Source organism: Globicephala melas, chromosome 2 (assembly GCF_963455315.2).
Source record: "Globicephala melas chromosome 2, mGloMel1.2, whole genome shotgun sequence".
NCBI classification, from domain to species: Eukaryota; Metazoa; Chordata; class Mammalia; order Artiodactyla; family Delphinidae; genus Globicephala; species Globicephala melas.
In genome coordinates, this window is record NC_083315.2 from 161,900,113 (window position 1) to 161,922,335 (window position 22,223).

At 34.8% G+C, this 22,223-nt stretch overlaps 1 protein-coding gene across 9 annotated transcripts in view; it reads right to left on the minus strand.

Moving 5' to 3' along the window:
- GALC (galactosylceramidase) overlaps window positions 1-22,223 on the minus strand; it is a 78,216-nt gene that overhangs the window by 19,860 nt on the left and 36,133 nt on the right. For 8 of the 9 annotated variants that reach the window (XR_004045083.3, XM_060295144.2, XM_030883662.3 and 5 more), the window contains 7 exons: window positions 21,663-21,802; window positions 19,741-19,779; window positions 15,640-15,770; window positions 8,230-8,385; window positions 7,172-7,296; window positions 5,407-5,534; window positions 156-245 (listed from right to left, as the gene is read on the minus strand). Coding sequence is in view for 8 of the 9 variants with exons in the window: in XM_060295144.2 (XP_060151127.1) it covers window positions 156-245; window positions 5,407-5,534; window positions 7,172-7,296; window positions 8,230-8,385; window positions 15,640-15,770; window positions 19,741-19,779; window positions 21,663-21,802 (809 nt within the window). In the remaining variant the exon portion in view is untranslated. The remainder of the gene's footprint in view (window positions 1-155; window positions 246-5,406; window positions 5,535-7,171; window positions 7,297-8,229; window positions 8,386-15,639; window positions 15,771-19,740; window positions 19,780-21,662; window positions 21,803-22,223) is intronic. The other variant, XM_030883664.3, reaches the window with a different exon arrangement.

Below are 22,223 nucleotides of genomic sequence, written 5' to 3' on the forward strand. Positions count from 1 at the left end.
TGACCAAAACTAGTCAGCAGACATAAGACACCAAGGCATTTACCCATTCATATGCAAACTCTTAATCACTTGTAAGACTTCACTTAAGAACTGCTAGCCCGTGATAAAATATATAAATTCTCAAATCAAAATAAAAGTTCCACTTATTTACTCACAAAAGAACCCTTAAGGCTGAAGGTAGCAAATTGTCGTGAAACATTGAAATAGGGAAGAAGTGGCCGTATACACATGGAATGTTTATGACTCTGAGTAGGAAAAAAAAAAAAAAAAAGAATCATGTAAGTTATCCGAATGATATACAAGCCATATGGGGGGGAAAAAACAAACAGACATTTAATGCCTATAGATTAACAGAAATGACACATAATAGGTGACAAATAACAGTTTATTTCAAACTTTTAAAGACGTTTTTCTTAAAAACCTTTATTGAATGTCTATTGTGTGTATGCCTAGTCAAAGTAAAACTCAATGGCATTTTGACTGAATCAAACTTTGAATTCCAGTCATTTGTGGCACACAGATTAACTTTTATGTTCTGTTTTCCAAGTAATATACATCAAAACAAAAGTAAATCTTGGGACATTTTCACTGAAAAGGCATCTCACCTATATACAACCTTCAAATACACAACTGAGGTCAGCTAAATACATATAACAAATCTCACTGCCAGCAACATTTTTTTCAAAATAATCAGTACAATGGGCTGGGATCAAAAGAAGTCTGAGACATCATCCCGACTTTAGGGGATTCAACAATCACAGAGGACTTACAATATAAGGTTCTGGGACAGGCTTTGTGGGAAAATTTTAAATTACAATTACAGTTAGAGATTTCAATACCTTTCCTCAATAACTGATATACCACTAGACAGAAGATCAACAAAGACACAGGTGATTTGAACAACACTACCAAGTAACTTGCCTGGACTGACATCTATAGATCACTTCATCCAGCAATTGCAGAATGCATATTCCTGTCAAGTGCACAGGGAACATTTACTGAAGTACACCATATTCTTAGCCATAAAAGAAGTCTCCATAAATTCAAAAAGATTCAAGTCACAGAAAGTCTGTTCTCTGACCACAATAAAACTAAATCAGAAATGAATAACAAAAATCTCTGGAAAAATTCCAAAATATTTAGAAACTAAATAACAAATTTCTAAATAATTCATGCCTCAAAGAAAAAAAGTAAAATAAAAGGTGAAATTAGAAAGAATTTTGAGCTGTATGAAAAGCAAAACACAACACATCAGGATTTGTGGGATGCCAATAAAAGAGTAGTTAGAAAAAAATGTATAGCACTGAACACCCAGATTAGAAATGAAGAAAGGGTTTGAGACTTTAGCTTAAGATACTAGGAAAAGAAGAGCAAATTAAAACCAAAGTAAGCATAGGGTATGTATGGGATTAAGAGACACGAACTACTATGTATAAAATAGATAAGCAGCAAGGATATACTGTACAACACAGGAAAATATAGACATTATTTTTTAATAATTTTAAAGGGAGCATAATTATAAAAATACTGAATCACTATGCTGTGCATCTGAAGCTAATATAATATTGTAAATTGACTACATTTCAATAAAAAAATTTAATTAAATTTAAAAAAAGTAAGCAGAGGAAAGAAAATAATAGAGATGAAAGGATAAATCAAACAAAAACCAGAAAAACAAGAGAGAATAATTGAGAAACCAAAAGTTGACTCTTTGAGAAGATTAACAGAATTGAATAAACTTCTAGCCAGACTAATCAAGAAATCAGGATAAAAAGAAAACACAAATTGCAATTATGAACATTAAGAAAGGTGACATCAATACAGAGTATATAGATATTAAAAGAATAGTGGGGAATAATATCAATAACTCTGTGTCCAGAAATTTAACAACTTAAAAAGACAAATTTCTTTGAAGACACAAAAACCCAGTGCTCAATGAAAAAGACATGGACAAACTGAATAGCCCGATATCTGTAAAGGAAGTTGAAACTGTAGTTAAAAAGTTTCCCACAGAGAAAATTGTGGTCCCAGATAGATGGCTTTACTGGGAAATTCAAGTCAACCTGGGAGCTTTGCTCAAACAGGAAGTAAGAGCTAAGGCAGAGTTGTAAACTGCCTGCCTGAGTATTGAGGCATGCCCCAACTGTACACACAGAGCCCATCAGCAAAGGCTGGGACACTTGCTAGTTCCAAACATAAGGAAATCTGTACAGTCATGATCTGACCACTAAGATAATTGAGCAGAGGCTTCAGTGGCCACAAACGATAAAGCTAACAAACTACAGAATTTGTTCAGGAAAGTCACAAAGCAAATAAACAGCAACAACCACAACAAAGAGCAACAACCACAAATACCAGATAGGAGGAAGAATCTGATCTCCAGAGTCTCCATGCTATTTTATGTAATGTGTCTAGTTTTCAACAAATCATTATGAGATTTGCAGAGAATCAGGAAAGAAAGGCCCATACACAGGCATAAGAGCAGTTGACAGAAACTATGTCTGAGAAACCCTAGTCATTGCTTATTAGATATTAGACTTCCTAGACAAAGACATTAAATCAGGTATTTAAATATGTTCAAAACACTGAATGAATAATGAATAAAGGAGAGATCTGCTTCCAGAATGGCAATGGGAGGAGCTCCATGAACCTGCTCCGAGTGAACCTGATGAAAACTATTTAAATAATAATTACAATAAAGTCTCTGGAAATGGTCCTAAGGCCATGCAACAAATATAGAAACATTTATTCAATAAAATCTACTAAAACTCATGGCATTTAAACCATGATCGACTCCCTCCCTGTCCCTCTCAGCCTAGAGTGACAGAAACTCCATGCCAAGTAGGTACAGCCAAGAACACAGGGTTCCCTCCCTCCCAGCTCCCAGATGAAGACAACAATATCTTCGTGAGAGAAACAGAATATCAGCATTTCTCACCCCCCTTCCCCTCAGCTACTTGATGCTGAGGACAAGTAGCCATGAGTGTGGCCAAGAGGCTGAGGGTTCCCTTCCTCTGTCCAGGTTCCATTCACAGACTCACCTTAAACAAGGCACACTGAGAATATGGGGGTTCCAAACCCCCACCCAGCACCATACTCCTAAATCAGAGGTGTCACTAAGAGAGAAACACACCCTTGTCCCCATCCCCAACTCCAAGCTTCAGCTCAGGGATTTTGTCCAGGGAGAGAGACAGGTTATAAAACAAAGAGTTCAGAAAGTCTCCCCAAAGAAATTGATTGTACTTAATGCAGAGCATGGGGAAGTTCAAGAGTAAGGGTGCTCTTAAAAATAATGGAAGTTTTGGTGGCAAGCAAATAAAAAGAGACTGTCAGCTTCATTAGATGCATAAGCTAAACCACTGCCCAGCTATTTTGACAGGGAGAACCACAAAAAAAGAAAGCTAAGAAGAACCCTCCTGATGTCAGAATAAACCTAAAACACTAACCTCAAAATCCACCTCTGCAAATAAGCTGGAATTTAATTGGATCAGCTTATGGAGCAATTTAAGCCCCTGAGCATTGCTGAAAACAATAGAGCAATCCACCAGTAATCAGTGAGGCAATAACAGAGAGGTGCACCTGCCCAAAGCTGCACTGTCTAAGAAGCAACATTTGAGGCCTCTCAGTGCGGGGGAGGGGGTGGGTGGAGGGAATAAACTTCACTAAATTTCTCCAGCCAATCACTAAGCAAACAAGCAAGCAAACAACAAACCCCAGGAAAGGAGGGAATCAGTACCCAGCATTACCACAATATATTATATAAAAGGTCTGGCTTTCAACATAAAATTAGGAGACATTCAAAGAAACAGAAAAGTGTGGCCCATACACAAAAACTAGGCAACAGAAACCACCTGTGAGAGCAACCAGATGCTGGATTTAACAGTTGAAGACTTCAAAGTAACCAATATAAATACATTTAAAGAACTAAAGGAAACAAGGCTTAGAGAAGTAAAGGAAGATATAATCACAATGTCTCATCAAGCAGACAATATCAATTAAGTGACAAAAAAATTTTAAAAGAACCAAATGGAAATTCTGAAATTGAAAAATATAATAACTGAAATGAAAAATTCACTAGAGGGGTCAACAGTAGATTTGAAATAGCAGATGAATTAGAGGATTTGAAAACAATCGATAGAAATTGTGCAACCTGAGGAACTGAGGGGAAAAAAAAAAACAAAGGATAAAGAATAATGAACAGAACCTCAGAGAAATGTGGGATACCATTAAGTACACCAACATATATACAATGGGACAGTAGAAAACAGTGGAGAGAGAAAGGAGCAGAAAATATATTCAAAGAAAAGTATCTGAAAACTTTACAAATTTGATGAAAAACATTAATCTACAGATCCAAGAGGCTCAACAAACTCCAGGAGGAATAAATACAAAGAGATGCACATACAGACACCCAGTAAAAATGCTGAAAGTCAAAGAAAAGAAGAAAATCTTGAAAGGAACAAGATCATTTACAAGGGAACCTCAATAAGATTAATAGTTGGTTTATCACCAGAAACAATGGAAGACAGCACAGTCAAGGAAAAACTGTCAGCCTAGAATTTTATATTAAGCAAAACTACCTTTTGAAAAATGAATATCTCACTGGAATGCAGTTAATAGAAATCTGAAGTAGACTCGAATAAGTCAAGATTTCTACACTAAATCCTGGAACAACCACTTAAGAAAATAACTCACTAAAATATAGTAAAAAAAAAATTAAAAGAATTTAAATATTACATCACAAAATATTGACTTACTGCAAAAGAAAACAGTAACAGAAGAATAGATAAACCAAAATAATGAGATGTATAGAAACTAAAAAGTAAGTTGAAAGATGTAAATCCAACTATATCAATATTAACATTAAATGTAAATAGATTAAGCAATTGAATCAAAAGGCCAGACTAAATATTTCAAAAAGCAAGATCCAACTATATGCTGTCAAAAAGAAAGACAACTTAGATTCAAAGAAACAAACAGAGGAGGTTGGATCAAGATGGTGGAGTAGGAGGATGTGGAGCTCACCTCCCCCCACAAACGTGTCAAAAGTACATCTACCTGTGGAACAATTCTCAAAGAAAACTAACTAGGAACTGGCAGAAGAACTTCTATACAATCAAAGCTGCAAGAAGGATCTCCACGTAACTGGGTAGAATGGCAAAAAAGGCATAAGGTTGGGTCCTCCACCCCTGGAAGGGATCTGAAAGGAAGAGAAGGTTTGCTCTCAACCTGGAGAGTGAGTAGGTCAAGCCACAGACTGGCTGTCCCAGTCCTGGGATCCTATGCAGAGGAGAATAGCTCCCCTGTTTTCTTTTTTTTTTTTAAGAAGGTGTTCAGTTGTGTTTTATGCTATATTTTCCAATACTAACAAAGTGAATTAATCCAATAAAAACAACAAAGAATTACCATAGTTTCAACGATGATGGTGAGGTTACCTAAGCCATCCGTCAGAGCTACATAGCTTCCTCCTTTTTCTAAATGGCCAACTGTCTTCAGGTAATACCAACCTGGTTGAGTAAACTGAGTGGTATGAGCTATAGACAAGCAGAGAAAGACCCAAATAAGATTAAACTGTGATAATAGGATTCCGTCAAAAAATAAAAAGCTGTTTACTGATTTGAGTCTGAAAGAAAACAGAACATGCCACCCCAAAATGTGCCACTTTAGCATGTGGATTATTTTGAGCTGATGGCAATCAAGACCTAGCAGACAAAAGAAAAACTTTTCTCTCTCTTTTAACTGCCTGAAAGAATTTAGATAGGGGACCTGGCACAGAAAGACAGCTACTACCAGAGACAACTTTGTATCTGAAAGATTCACCTGCATGGCAGGGCAAACATCTGCTCTTCTCTTCCTATGAACTGTCTTCCTCCCCTCTGAAGCTCCATGTCCCTATCCCATTCCTTAGCTCAGGATGGCATTATAAACCTCAACTGCCTGACTGCAAATTTGAGTCTCTCTTTTTTTTTTTTTTTTTTGCAGTATGCAGGCCTCTCACTGTTGTGACCTCTCCCGTTGCAGAGCACAGGCTCTGGACGTGCAGGCTCAGTGGCCATGGCTCACGGGCCTAGCTGCTCCGCGGCATGTAGGATCTTCCCGGACCGGGGCACAAACCCGTGTCCCCTGCATCGGCAGGCGGACTCTCAACCACTGTGCCACCAGGGAAGCCCTAGTCTCATATTTTTATGTACAAAATTAAATGTGTTTTTTTTCCTGGTGATCTGTCTTATAGCCATTTAATTATTAGATTAGCCAAAGAACCTAGGAGGGTAGAAGGAAAACTTCTCCACCCCAAGTCTGATTGAGTCTAACAGCCATTTTCTATTTTGGAGAAGAATATTCACCAGTCTCATGTTTCAACTTCTAGTTAAATGGTACAATTATGGGAATATTCTTAGAATGACTGGTGAAAATAAATGAACCACACTCTGTCAGTTCAAGACTACTGAGTAGATCTTTTTTAACCAAGAGTAAAAAATAAAGTTATCCCCTCCCAACTTTTGATGATCTCTATTTAACCCATCCTAATATAACTACAAAGAATATGGTTTTTAAAAAGTTAACAAAATATTCCAAAAACTAAGCTTTATGGTTTAAAACAAGTTTATTTCCACAATATGTATTTATTGGGCACCTCCAAAGTTGGTCCTGAAAATGTACTGAGCAATATTCCTTGTCCATTTTGGGAGGTTAATTGTGTTAATTGACACAATTAACCAGTGACAAAATTAGAAAAGTACATTAGTTCACATAGATAATGTGGGACCAACTATTTCAACATTTAAGGGGTTAACCAACCAGGATATACAAATCCAACTTAATATTTCCATATTTTTGAAATAACAACCTGAGTTTAGTATAATGTCATGGTTACATAATGTCATGACTACAAAACTCTGAGAAAAATATATCAACTAAAAAAAAGCCTGGTCTTAGAATAATTGAGAATGGAATACAGAAAGTAGTCTAGTTATAGAATAATTGAGAATGGAATACAGTTACCCAAAAGGTTCTTACAAAACACTATGACAAATCTTGCTTGAAACAGAGACACACTTAAAACTAACACACACACACACATACACAGTGTTCATATAATCCCCTCTAAGTGTTTTCTGCTTTGTCTCTTAGAGAGTAAGTTAGGGATTGAGAGATGGAATCTGAACCATACCTGATATCCAGATAGGAGCTTCTACTACATAGTGCCCGCTCCATGGCTCCTGAGCAGTCATCAGTCCACAACGCCCATATGGCAACTGTTCATAGTAACTAGCCACCAAATTCCAAGCAATTGTGCTAAAAGATTTGTTTGATAAAAATGAAACACCAAAGCAGCTTGTAATAAAAATGTAAATATCTACAAGCCTATAGTAAAAAAGACCTTATCAGAGTTTACACAAACATATGTAAATGACAAAAAATTACCACCCAAAACAAGAAAACATAAGTTGCCTAAAGTTCACCCACACTTTGAAAAATCAAGTATTGGATGCATCTAAATATTTTTAATGGTGAATCATATAATAAAAAATACAAATGTACATGAGGTGTACAGTTTTACTGACGAATCGTGTAACCAGAAGATGAATCATGACCTACCAGTACCAGACATGTCACAAATGTGAGTCAAATACAAATAAAGGCTTTATCCATACTTGCTTTCCTTTTGACGGTCAGCATTCTAAATGCCCCAGTTTCAAGACATAATTTTATGAACTTCACTCTGAGCTGTTGCAAAGTTTTACAAATGAGAACTCTTAGAGTCAGACTGCCAGGGTTCAAATGATGGCGTAGGCAAATAGGGTAAGGGTTCCGCAGAGGAAGAGAACCAGACATAACTTTCTTGACATAAGAGAAGCCATTTTAGGCCTAAGCCATTTTGTGATCTAAGCCTGGCCACAATGCTTGCCCTTACAGAACAGTCTCAGTAGTAAGTGATTTTAAGGGAATAAAAGAACATAAGAACAAACAGCTATTATCAGGCCAGGGAGATAACCATATCTGAGACAATATATCAGACCCCAAATAAGCTCTATTACTTGCAGCTTCTTGCTTTTTTTTTTTTTTTTTGAGTTGACACAGCTTAGGTATAGATGAAGGAAATAAGGCAAATGTTTAAAATCATTGCATTTAGGTTGTGAGACTACGGAAGTCCATTGTACTTTTTTCTACTTATCGTGTTTTGAAATTTTTCAAAATAAAAACCTTTAAAAGTTTCTAATAACTTACGCAGTCATGTAGCCATTGATATAATTCTGATTCAATATGCGACCCCAGCAGCCTGCGCCCACATCACTATTTAAAGTGCTAAAATCTTCAGAAGACCAAAGTTTCTTCTCAGTCAACCTAGCATCCTTTACTGTACGGGTCCCAGGGTAATGAGCTCTGGAAAAGAAAGGGTGGGAGAAAATGTAAAAAGGTCAGAACATGGCACTTATATCTATTTATTGAGTGAATAAAAATACACATCTTCTCCAAGATTTCTATTTTAAAATAATGGGCAGCTTCCAGGTTGCTGTCAGACTGTAAGCATCCTCTTCCCACTCTGTGTCTCAGAACACCCTTAGAATGAGATAAACCTATAACACACAAAATGGGAAGGAAGATAGCAATGGATGAGAAATTTCTTTCTGGAAACCATAACATGGAGGGAAGGATGTTGACAGGTAGAGGCAGCAGAAGAGGCCTAGAACACTCCAAAGATGAATGAGGTGGAGACAGGATTCAGACTTCCCAGGGGAAACAGAGAGCTTGGACAGTAGGAAGGAAGGAGTAAGAAAGAAACGAAAAATAAGACTAATGGGTCTATTATGTAATGTAGTATCTCCTCCCCTGCTCCCACTCCTTGTAGACAGAGAGGCATTTATTGTTTATTCCCAGGCAAAAACAAAAACACTAAAACAAACAAAAATGCACAGAGAATTCTTCTTTGAATAACAAGAATAAATCTTGGGAAAACTAGAAGTTATTATCCCAGAGCAGTGTGGTTCTCAACTTGAATGCTTTTTGCCTGGTGGAGAAGGCAGGGCAGGGCAGGATTTGCTACTGGCATCTACTGAGTAGAGGCCAGAGATACTGCTAAACATCCTGTAACACCCGTGACAGGTCCCAACAACAAAGGATTGTCCAGTGAAAAGTATCAGTAGTGCAGAGGTTGAGAAACCCTGCCCCAGACTAATGAACCCCTCTCTTGTTCTAGCATTTGAGAGGAGTCAGCCTAAATATAAATGTATATTTATTGTTCTAAGAGTAAAATACTGCCATAATGATGATTGTGGAAGTGACTGATTATTGAATATAAAAACAATTAAGAAATTTCAAATGGAAAATAGAAAACAGACCAACAGTTAGTATAAGAATTAGAGAGCACATGAACCAAATAACTTTAGGGACAAGAATGTATACTTTCTAGGCCAACAACTATTTACAAATAAATTAACAATAATACAAGCAGAATAACAGAGATTGGATTATATCATAATTCTAATCTTTGTGGTTTGGTGTAGTAGTATTCATAACATTAAAAGAATGATTGTGAAAACCTTTAGTTTTTACTTATTTAATCCATTTAGATCATGAATCTTTTAAGAAAAAAATATCCTACTTGGGAATTAATTATACTAGTAAAGACGAATTAAGGCACAACATTAATTTGGCATTCCAGGATTTTATAAGGAAGAAATGGATAAATAATAAAGAATATAAAGAATTAGGGAAAAAGTGAGATTCCACCAAGGTTTTGTTGAGTCACTGAACTCAGTTGAAAACAGGCATCTATTCAGTATTGTAAACATATACAACAGAGACCCCAAGAGCAAGCCAGCACCTAACAGGGTTAAGAAATTATTGTTCTGGTACTACAATTCCCAACTTGGATAATCTGACTACTATTCTTTGAAATTATATAATTTTAATAAACTTTTACATTTTAGATTTATTCTATATCCCAGAACTTCATTCTATGGTCATGATATTTGATTTTGACACCTCAACCAAATACTATTTTTAAGACTCATCTAGTTATCACTCAGCCAAATGTATATTTGGTGTGTCTCTGGTAAAAAAGTACTTATATAAAAAAAATAGCCTGGAAAATAATATGCCATTATGTTATTAATGATCTCTAGATATTTAGATTTTGAGTAAGTTCTAACTCTATCTTTATGGCTTTCTACATTTTCCAAATTTTCTATAATGAGCATGCACTATTTTTAAAATCTAAAAAAGTATCTCTTTTAAAGTTACAGAAATAGGTATCATATCCCTCATTCAAAAAACAATGAAACTGTTACATTTTAAACCTGATTGATTTATCAAATGATCTGAGAAAAGAGGGGCAGAACTGATACTAAAATCCAGGTCTCTCCCAATGTCCAGAACCATAGTTCAACAAAATGTATAAGTTCTTTAAGAATATAATTTTTAAATGCATATAATTAGGCAAAAACATCTCTATCATTTCATGGCATGATTTTTCAAACTTTAAATGACAAGATTAAAATCAATGAAAGTAAACCAAGGTTTATCCTAACAGAAAAATATATGTGTATTAAAAGAAAAATAGAACTTATGAATGAGGTGGACCATGGTAGCCCACTTTCTGAAACTCCCCCAGTACTCCTCCTGAAACCAAACAGACCAACCTGATGACAGAAAGTAAAAACCCACAGACAATATCCGCATCAAATCTAGGTGACAGGAAATCCCCAGGAGCCTTGCAGCATCAGGACTGGCCAGGATCAACAGACAGAATATGGAAACAGTGGAAGTGAAAGGGGACTAACAGGTACTCACCACCCCCCAGCAGCAGACTCTATCCTGAATGGAAGAATTGAGAACAACTGGCTAAAGTGAAAATGTCTTTACAGGCTTGAAATTGGGGCCAAGTGCCAAAAACAGTAAATTCACTAAGAGATCAAACACAATACTGTGACAGTTTAAACCAGATTTGTCCAATAGAAATACAATGTGAAGTATACAGATAACTTTACATCTTCCAGTAGCTACATTTTTTAAAAAGCAGAAGAGAAATTTTAATTATATACTGTTTAACCCAATATATCCAAAATATTATCATTCAACATAAAATCAATATAAAAATTATTAATAACTTACTTTTTTATATTACATCTCTAAATTCCAGTGCATACTTTACACTTATAACATACCTAAAATCAGACTAGCCATATTTCAAGTGCTCCATAAACACAAGTGGCTAGTGGTTACCATATTGGGCAATACAAGCTTAAACCCTTAACTATTTCAGAAATAGGTAGCAAACAATCCTTTCTGCAATGGTAGAGTCTCACCATAAGAATAAGCTGCTTAAATTAGAATCCAAATTGAATAAGACAGGAACACTTAGGATGAGGGAGAGACAACATTTACACAGTAGGGAGAATGGGGCCCAGAGGAAGCAGACCCCAGAAAGTACTGTAACTGCAAAACAAAAATCTGCAAACATAGCGCAGGTCAAGCACAACATGAATGGGGCAGGGAGGCATACTCTTTCTATGGAGATGGGAGCCACAGAATAAACATCTCCTGAACAAAATTCCATTGTACGGCAAGAGCCAAAAATTGGAAACAATCCAAATGACCTTTAACAAAGACTAGATGGATAAATTGTGTTATATTCCTACAATTGAATTCGAAACAGTAATTAAAATCAGCATGACTTAATCTTATAAATATAGTGTTGACCAAAACAACAGATACTCTAAGATGCCGTTTAAATAGTTTTTAAACAGGAAAAATTAGTCTATGATGATAGAGGTCAGATTAGTAGTTGCCTTTGGTGCAAAATGAGAGGCTACTGCTTAGAAAGATTTCCAAGAGGAGAGCTTCACAGATACTGATAATTTTCTATTTCCTGACCTAGGTGGTAGTTGTATAGGTATGTTCACTTTATGATAATTCATTAAGCTATACTCTTATGATCTTCTATATGTATGTATGTGTGTGTGTTTGTATGTTATACTTAATAATTTGTAAGGAAATGAAATTATTAGACAACAGAGGTATATAAAACTAAAGTGAGAGAATTACAGAATAATTATTTTAAAAAGAAAAAGCATTTTAGAAATGAAGACTAAAGTAGAAGGAACACAGATTAGACACTGTCTAATAAATAAAGAGATTAAAAAAATTTGAGAGAAATATAGAATAAAGACAATATGCAAAGGAGATTCAATATGTGTAACTGGGCTTTCTACAAAGAAAACCAAAGTAATGGAGCAGGATGATTATTTAAATTAAGATTTAAGTAAAACTTACTGAAAAAAGAAAATACTGAAATATAGATATTCAAAGGGTGCACAATACTTACTGGGAAATGGTAAACAGTATAAAAGTACTAGACTCTAAAGTTAAGGAGAAATATTCTTTGGACATACCAGAATTATGCCAAGTTATTTATAAGAAAAAATAAGTCTGGCATCAGAATTCTCAACAGCAACATTTTATGTAAGTAACCAATGGAGCAAATTTTATGATACTCAAGAGTTAAGAAAATATGAGTCAAGGATTTTATACCCAGCCAAACTGTCCTTTGAGTCTAAAGGCCACAGATATATAGTAATAAACATGTAAAAGTTCAAGAAATATTGTTTCCATTAGCACTTTCTGAGAAATATAGCAGATATTATGCTTCTGACACTCAAGAGACTAAAGGAGATACTTCAGTAAAAGACTTACGGGTGAGCACTGAATATGCTTAACAGTAGAGCTTGACTAAAAGAAAGGGTAATTAAATAGTATATAAACATTACATTTTCTAATAATGTATAACTAATATAGTTGACACAAAATAAGAGGAAAGAAAGTGAAATGTAAACTAAATTTGCCAGTTAGCTGGGAGTAAAAGATTATAACTTGCAGCTGACAAATCAAGATCATACAAGCTTATGCTCATGTAAGAGCACAAAGATTAAGAAACTCTGGTAATTAAAATTCCATTGTAGGAGAGAGGGGGAGGAAGAAGTGGTTATAAAATAATTTTAATATTAATTACAGTAAACGAATAGACAATATCTAAATAGAGAGAGAACCAAGATTATTAATATAGAGCAGATCTCAACTTCAGCACTACTGATATTTTGGCTGGATAATTCTTTGTTGTGGGGGAGTTATCCTGTGCATTGGAGGATGCTGAGAAGCAACCCTGGCCCCCACCCATCAGATGCCAGTAGCACCTACGCCAGTGACAGTCAAAAATATTTTCAGTTATTGCCAAATGTTCTGTAGGAGGCAAAATTATCCCCAGTTGAGAACTACTGGTATAAAGGTATCAGCATAAATGTAATCAATAGAATCAAAACTTGTTAAATAACGAAAAAGACACTTCATTTAAAAAGAGCAAAGAAAACAAATCACATAGCAAAAGAATGTGTGTGGGGGTGTATTATATATATATATATATATATAAATATATATATGGTACAAATCATTAAATGACAAACACAGTAGAAAAGAAAACAAAACCTTCAGGTATGTCAATAAATATAAATGAGTTAAACTCACTAAAATATGAAGACTTTCAGAACAAAATCTAAACCTATGCTATATGCAGCATCACACCTAAAACAAAATTACCTTGAAAGGTAAAGAATAAAAGTATGGGCAAAGATTCTATCAGGCAAATACAAATAAAAAAAAAAAAAGGCAGAGTTCTCTCTTAGTTACATGCAAAGCGAAATTCAACCAAGAAGCATAATATGAGACAAAGAATGACTTTTTCTAATAATAAGTTACAAACCATAATAAAGATAAAACATTACTAATACCTATGTACCAAATAACACAGCAACAACTTTCAAACAGCAGTAATTTCATGAGATTGAAAGGAAAAATAGAAACTCACTAATAAGAGGAAACTAACACTCTTAGTAACCTTGGATAGTTTAAGCGAACAGAATAATTAGAATACAGAATAGCGAAACAATGCAATCAGTAAGGTGGATAATATACACTCAGTTCTCATATCCTGATAGAAAATATACCCTAATATAATAAGATAAAAAGACGACCTTGGGAAATTTTATGAAAAAAATTAAATAATACATTCAGCATTAAATGACCACAATGCAGTAAATTAGAAAATAATGATAAAAAAAACAGACTCTATGAGATAGACCTAAAGCAGTGCTCAAAGAAGAATTCATTGCATAAGATACCAACATCAATAAAGATAAAATGAATTAAACATCCAACTTCTTCGTGAAGATACAGTGAAATCCACACTTTCAATTATTTTTTCCTAGCCAAATATATTCAAGATCAACACAACTTTTTTCCTTCAAGATTTGAGCTATTTATGCAAGTTTTAACAATAAAGGCAAAAATTACATTCTAATTTCAATGTATAAAATATTAAAATACATTTTACTTTTCTTGCCAAAAAATAAATAAATAAATAAGCCTAAATCTAATCTAATCACCCCTCTATCAATTTCTAACAAGAAACAGCATAGATGAGCATTTTAAACTTAACTACAAAGATGAAATCAGTAAAATCCAGACTGTGAGAAGCTTTACAGGACAAACAATCCAGTTTCTTCAACAAATGAAAGGAAAAAAAAAGAGATGGAGCAAGAACCAAAAAATTAGAAGAGACTTAGATATCAACTAATCATAATGTATGAATCTAAATTGGATCCAGATTCAATCAAATAAAACTATAAAATAACAATAACAGATATTTGATAATATCAAGAAACCATCACATAGTTTCTTGTGATAATGGTATTATTTATGGTGAAATGAAAGAGTTTTTATCTTGAGAGATAAATGGTAAAATTTTTATGGAAGAAATAACATAATGTCTGGGATTTGCTTCAAAATAATGTGAGGAGGAAGAAAAGAGGAATGGATAGGCATGTGAATGGAGAATTGTTCATGGGTTCATAGTTATGGAGGCTGAATGTTGGGAACATGAATATCCACCATATTATTCTGACTACTTTTGTGCACATTGAAAATTCTTCGTTAAAAAAAAAAGCACACATAGTTCAAGCAGAGCCTTCACACTGAATAAAGAACAAACTCCACATATATATGTATTCTATTTTTCAAATGTTTATATACATTATCATGATAGACAAAATTCAAATACACTTAAAAAAAAATAATACTGCTGGAACCCAGTGAGGTCAAGGCCCCAAAGGCTGAAAGGCAGAACTGGACTAAGGAGCAGGGTCAAAGCCATACTGCTAAGGATATGTGACAAAAGTCACGGTCAGTGATCATATCATACCATTTACCTAAGTGTTCATGAACCCCCAAGCACAGGAAGTCTAGGGTTAGGAACTAATTTCACAGCACTGCCTTTATAATTTCTAAAATGTAAACACTACTCTGCCCCTTAATCTAAACAAAGCCATGTTTTATTACTCCAAACATTAAAACAATATTTAAGTTACCAGTACATTATTCCATTGTCATAGAAAGGTTCCCAAAGTATACACATTTCAAAGAAAAAAGGAATGAAATATCATTTATACATGCTTTGGTTAAATAAATACAAGAAAGCTACCTTCTGAAAATATAATCAAATGGGGAGAAGGAGGCAAAAACAAAGGCACAGTCAATATCCACAGCAAGCAGTCAGAAACTTAGTTTTCAAAGTAAAACATTCCTTACCCTATGACATCAATCACCCTCAAGAGCTCAGAGTCAAGCAGCATAGAAGCAGAAATGGGCTCCCAGAGATTATCACTCGCTATGATTTTCACTTGCTGGAGACCTTGATAGTTCAGCATTCTTCTTAACACCTTTCAGAGAGAGAAGCAGAACATAGGAAAGGTTAAAAATGAGTTTTCAGCGGCTGAATTACAATGAAGAAAGCTAAAATGTCTTCAAACTCAGCATCCTGGATGATAGTGTCAATATTATTTCTCAATAGAAATGTGCCCCGTGTGGGGGGAAAAAAGCATTATCACTAAGATAATCCACTTCATGGGAATGTAAGGAGAAAAAAAAAAAACGAAGAGGTAAAAATGTTTTAGAGGGATTTTCCCTCTGAATTTAAAATTATGTTTAGCCATAGAAAATTTGGGTGCAAGGGTGGAAATATTTTTTAAAAAATCAGAGCAGTACTACCCACAAAATAACCACTATTACCCTGGTATGCATTCTTTCATTAATTCTCTTACGCAGACACAATAAATTCGGATCAAATTAAATACACCATTTGGTAAATAAAATGCTTTAACTTAGTTTATTTTGAGTATTTTCCAATGTCTTTAAATATTCTGCCATTACTGAAAAGATTACAGTTCTTAGTATTTTGTACCATACTAGAAGTAGAAATAAGAAATATTCTGCTGTTACCCTCAAGTCTTTAATAGGTATACACAGGACAGGCAATAAAATCTGCCTGTAGGACTATCTACCCACCAGATTAAAAGTAACAAGCTAACTGTAACAGGAAATAAATGAACAAAGCACAGAGTGCCTACTCTGGTATTTAGTTCTGTATCTGGGCCCCATGAGGACTCTAAAAAAAGCACAAGATGGGGTCCTCACCATTAGGTGGCAAACACACTCACCAGGACACTAAAACTAACAGAATGTCCTAGAAAATCAGAGACTAGTGTATACTGAAATGTATAGATTGCCAAAATATAAAACAAGACAAGAGAAAAGACATTATTTCACCTAGGAGAAGGAGGTTCAGATTTCAAAACAGAACTAGTTTTGTTTTGTTTTTAAATAGATCTTTATTGGAGTATAATTGCTTCACAATACCATGTTAGTTTCAAAACAGAAGTAGTTCTTGATGAATGGGTATGCATAAACCCACTGCTATACCCCCAAGCACTCTGAACTGTCAGGTTCATAGTAGCAGGTGCTCAATAAACATTGGTTGAATTAATTAAGATAAGAAAGAACAAAGATTTTCACAAGCTCTCTTTTCACTTTCTAACTTTTCTGAACTAAAGAAATTTCCAATTAATGTGCTCTTTTAGGAGGCAAATAATGAATCAATTCCACTCTGGAAGAAATCTGAACAGATCCTTAATAGTAAATAAAGACCAACTCTCAAGATTCAGTAGGATTGAGACTCCCAAGCTCTCTATTAGGAGACCAATCTTGAGTTTCATCACCCTGAAATTCTTTCTTATTCTTACAGAGAGGAAGGAGAACAACTTAGTCACATTTGCATTTATCGCAATATTATATCTAGTTTTTCTAGTGCTATTCCTAGACCATCACCTCTAAGATTGCTTACTTTTAAGTAAGTATATATTCAAATAATACTCCAAAATATACAAGCCTATAAGCTATGTTTTATAATAGATTGCCAAAATCAGTATGAATAGCAGCATTCTTTGAGCAAAGTTTTATCTAATGTATTCCAAATGTTTTTGCTGTGGAACCCATCCCTTTCTGCCCCCTAAAAAGCCTAGATAGAAACCCTACCTATAAGAGAAATGAAAAGGAAGCTGTTCTGATTGGACTGAATGAGAGTTCAGAGACTCACACATCCACTTCCGTCCACCACCCTCAGATCCTAGATGGGATTTTCAGACACAATTTTAAAACATCACTGAAAACCAGAGTAAACCATAAATACAATGTAAATAGCAAAAATAAAAGAAATAATAGCCTTGCCACCTTTACATACATTGCTTGTTTGTACTGTATTTAGTTCTACTCTTAAAAACAAATCCTCATTATTTCCAGGGCCCATCTTATTATACTATACGGAATATATATTCATTAAGCTTATTGAACCTGAACACCTACATTCATCTGCCATTATTGAACCCTTTCAATAGGCATTTTAACAAACAGGACGCAGATTCCAATAAAATCTTGCTACAAAAATGGCAAATGCAAACTAAAAGTTATTTCCTGAGACATGTTACTGCAGGTAAACTAAAGTTTCAGGGAAAAGGAAATGAAGTCTGAACTGTTTGAAACACTGATGATGAGTCCTAGAACAAGAATTACAGTCTTTCAAATCAGGTAAGCTGAATTAGAATGCAATGGAATCAGCAACAGACTCTTAATAGTAAAAAAATAAATAAATAAAATAACCACCTTAGTTGCAGACCATTAGTTTAAAAGAAAAAGGAAACTAAATTCTAATTCTTCCATCAAATGAAATGAACACAATTAAAAAGACATGTATAATCCCAAGGAGAAAAAAAAAACTATGAAATGTCAAATTTGGGAAGATGAAAGTCCATGACTGCAGCAACATGGTCCACCTGACTATAGGGTTACACAGGACACAGCCACTAACTTGGCTTCTGCTCTGTCCCCCTGCTGCTCTCATCAGACCTACCTGCACTCACAGCAGTCATAACTTTCCATGAACAACTCTTGTGCTTCAATCTTACACTAGTTCCACTGTCCCACCTCCACACCACCACACTCTCACCACTTCACTGGTAATGCCTACAGCATGGAGTTAACTTTGAGTTACCTGGCTCTGGCTTCATTCAGTCCTCTAAATCTATACCTTCTCCTCCCCACAACTAGTGATTAAATTGTGCTGTTACTGCAGTGAACATAATGGCCTACTGATGGCTCAGTGCCCCCACTTGTCTAATCCATCTTTCTCCACTTGCTCTTCCCCCAAATCCCTTTACCTTCCAGTCTTCACTTCTCAAAGGCATGGCCCTGCCTTAGCAACTTGGGGAGTTCCTATCCATCCCACCTTGAAGATTCCAACTAGTCTTCCAACAGACTTCCCAAATCCACTCATGCAGAGGTGTCACCTCCTCTCTGTACCTTCTGACAACCCTGTGCATTATTGTGCCAAAGAAATTATAGCTGATATCTTAGTTATTCATATGGGACTCTACAGTCCCCAGATGTTAACTCTTTTGGGGCAGAAACAGTACTTTTTATCCTTGTATTCCAAGCATGTACACAATGCCTGACAAACTAGGTGTTGAGTAAATGCTTCCTGGCAGACTGAATGAATAAATAAATGAAAGAAATTTAGTGGATATTACCTGCTTAAAAACATAAGACACTCAATTTAAAGAAAAAAAATTTTAAAACTGAAAGAAAATATAACCACAAAATTATATTTCTTGGAGAAAAGACACATAAAACAAGACAAATATAACCATAAAGTAAACTAAAGAATATCTCCACCTGAAAAGTTAAACTGCCATTTGTTTTCCAATGACAGAAGGGGTTATTATTCTCAGATTTTCCTTTTCTGAAAAATAGAAATAATAGGAGTTACCTCATAAAGGAGGTACTAAGAATTAAATAGAGATAAATATTTAGGAAAAGTGGCTCAAAAAGTAACACACTTTGCAAATGTTAGTTGCTACCTATTTGCTAATCACAAATAGAAACATGTAACACACTCCAATATAATAGGCATTCCAAAGAAAACAAGAATGAGATTATATACTATAAATTTTGATATATGACGGTGAAAGAAAAATCTACATTTCTTGAAGTCCTAAAAATCTAAAATGATACAATTGTTTTTATAGCGATTATCATAATTCCACAAATAATGAATATTTAAGTAGGAAAACTCAACACAACTCTACAGACAAAGGCAATTTGGGGCATAGAGGGAATTACATATGCCTTAATCAGGAATATAAATATTATTAACATTTTGCTTGAATTTTATGTTATAACTAGCAAAATAAATAACTGTGCTATAAAAAATATGGTGTTCCTACTACTAATTTCCATGGAACCATAAAGGAATTTTTCACTAATAACTTAAAAATAAAAAGACTTTAAAGTTGTACAGACCTTGATATAATTGATGTCAAATGCCCTCTCATTCCAAATCTGCAAAACAGAAAGTCAAAATGTCAGAATTGAAAGTTTTTGTGTCAGAAAGCAAATATTATCATTAATATTAACCTTTCTCCATTAATATTATCTCTCATCATCTTTCTTATCATCTGAAAATCCATTTTTCTTACTTAAGGGAATGTCCTGTTATTAAATTTATAGATATTTATAAGACAACATAATTTTTAATTAAAATATTATTTTTAAAAACCTTAAAATATTTGGTGGGTATTTTTCAGAAAGTCACCTAATTCCAGAGATTTCTAAAAATGGAATATCCATTCAATCATTCAACAAAGATTGACAAGGCAATGTATGCCGAGGACTATAGCAGGCACTGGAGACCTAACAGACACAGGATTGTTGTAATAATTCTTATAAGATCCCTACATACAAAGCCAAGTATTTATAAGGACAATGTACAGGAGTAATTTTTTTAGTGCACACAGAGAATCACAACGATGTGCTACATAACAAAAGCAAACTCTTAATGAAGACAGATAAATGGAACATGCACAAATCTCTCAGGCTTAGAATCATGTAGCAGGAGGTTTTAGAGTTAAAAGAGAACTTCCACGACTTTCAGTTTGTAGCTGAGAGATGGGCCTAGCCTCCAGGTACTCTTTTCAGCCTCCAGTGATACTGGAAAGTGTTCTTATCAAAGAAGCTTCCTCACCATAGCTTGTGATTATCAAGAGTCTAAAAGAGATGTGAATAACCCATTATTTACCAGAAACATTTTCTAAGTGTGACTTTACCATAAGAGAATGCTGTTTGACCCAAACCTACATTTAGTTTCACTATGGGTTAAACATACCCTGACGTTTAAGAAAGTTCTCAAACAATTTTGTTGTAATCTTGGGAAGGATAACAAAAACAAGCATATTCTTGATTCTGGCTTCCTAGAGCCCTTGGCTCATCCTCATGTCCTATATCATGTCCTGTGATACTGTAGTTTATCTGTTCCAGTGTCTGCCTCTCTCACTGAACTCCTCAAGAGCTTATTAATCTTGGTATCCCTAAAACATAATAGTCACAATGCCTCAACACAGTAGAAGCTCAATAACTGCTTGCTAATTGCATGAAAACTTTTAAAATCAGTTTTGACAGACAGCATATTAACAAGCAAAAGTGTATAGAGACCCACTATGAGTGTGTGTGAGGCTCTATGGGGTACAGTGCAGGGTGACGTATCCCTCCAGCCTGCCAACAGACCAGCTAGAAACACAAGATATCATGTTTTACATTTTTAAATCATTAAAAGGTGTTAAATAACGGTTTAGGAAAAGGGTAGGCAGATTTCTGCCAGCTTGCCAAATCTGGCCCACCATTTGTACTTTTTACAGCCTGAAAGCTAAAAATGGATTTTAACAGTTTTAAGTGGTTACATTTTAAATGATTATATAATTACCTACATAATATCCTTAATATTGCCTTTTGATCCACAAAGCCTAAAATATTTACTCTCTGGCCCTTTAAGAAGTCGGTCGCCCTCTGGTTTAGGACCACAGAAGACTCATGGAGCAACATGAGATTAATCATTCATTAAACTATATAGTAAACACAATATTGTTGTAAGAACTAGAGAAACCAGGGAAAGCTTGGAAGCAGGAGAATTTGACCTGGGGTAGTACCAAAAACAAAAACAAAGAAATAGTTCTGGGAGGCATATACTAAGTACAGTTTTTTAAAGTGGGAAGAATTTGGATGGGCAGAGAGAAAGAATAAATGGTGACATGTAGTTAATTTGTTAATAGACACCAATAGAACAAATTAGTCTCATGACACAAAGTAGTCAACAAAGTGCCACAAATTACTTTAAAAATTATAAATAAATGTCCAAAGGTTAATCATGTTCTAAAAAATATATTACATACTCCGATATAATCAATGTCCAGATCATGATAATGCTTGGCGCCCACAATCCAACTCACGACATAGTAGGCAGTCAGCTGAAGATTTACATAAGGCCAGTTGAAACCTTTCCCCAGCCATCCAGGGAACGACCATGGCAGCCCTGCAGAGAGGAAGAGGCAAAGTTGGAGTAGGTATAAGAGTGCTGGCACTATTAAAAACAAAGCAAAATAAATAAAAAAGAACAAACACAGGCTAAGCAAAGAGCCAATAAAGATCTGACTAAAGGAAAGATTACACATCATGCACAAATTCTCAAAATCCCTTCCAGTTTATGAACACAGTAATTCCTTATTGACCCCGAGAGTCAGGTTCCATAATTCCAAATGCTCTTTCAAGAAAAATAAACAAAAACAAACACCTCTCTCAATGATACTTACCAATATAAAGAAATGTAACCTACAATTTAATTTAATTTCCACACCTCCTGCTAAAAAGATATACAATGTTCAATTTTTGTTCTCTAAGGTCAAATCAAAGAGTTTTGAAAGGCTTATGCTTAACTATTTCTGTGAGGTAAGTAC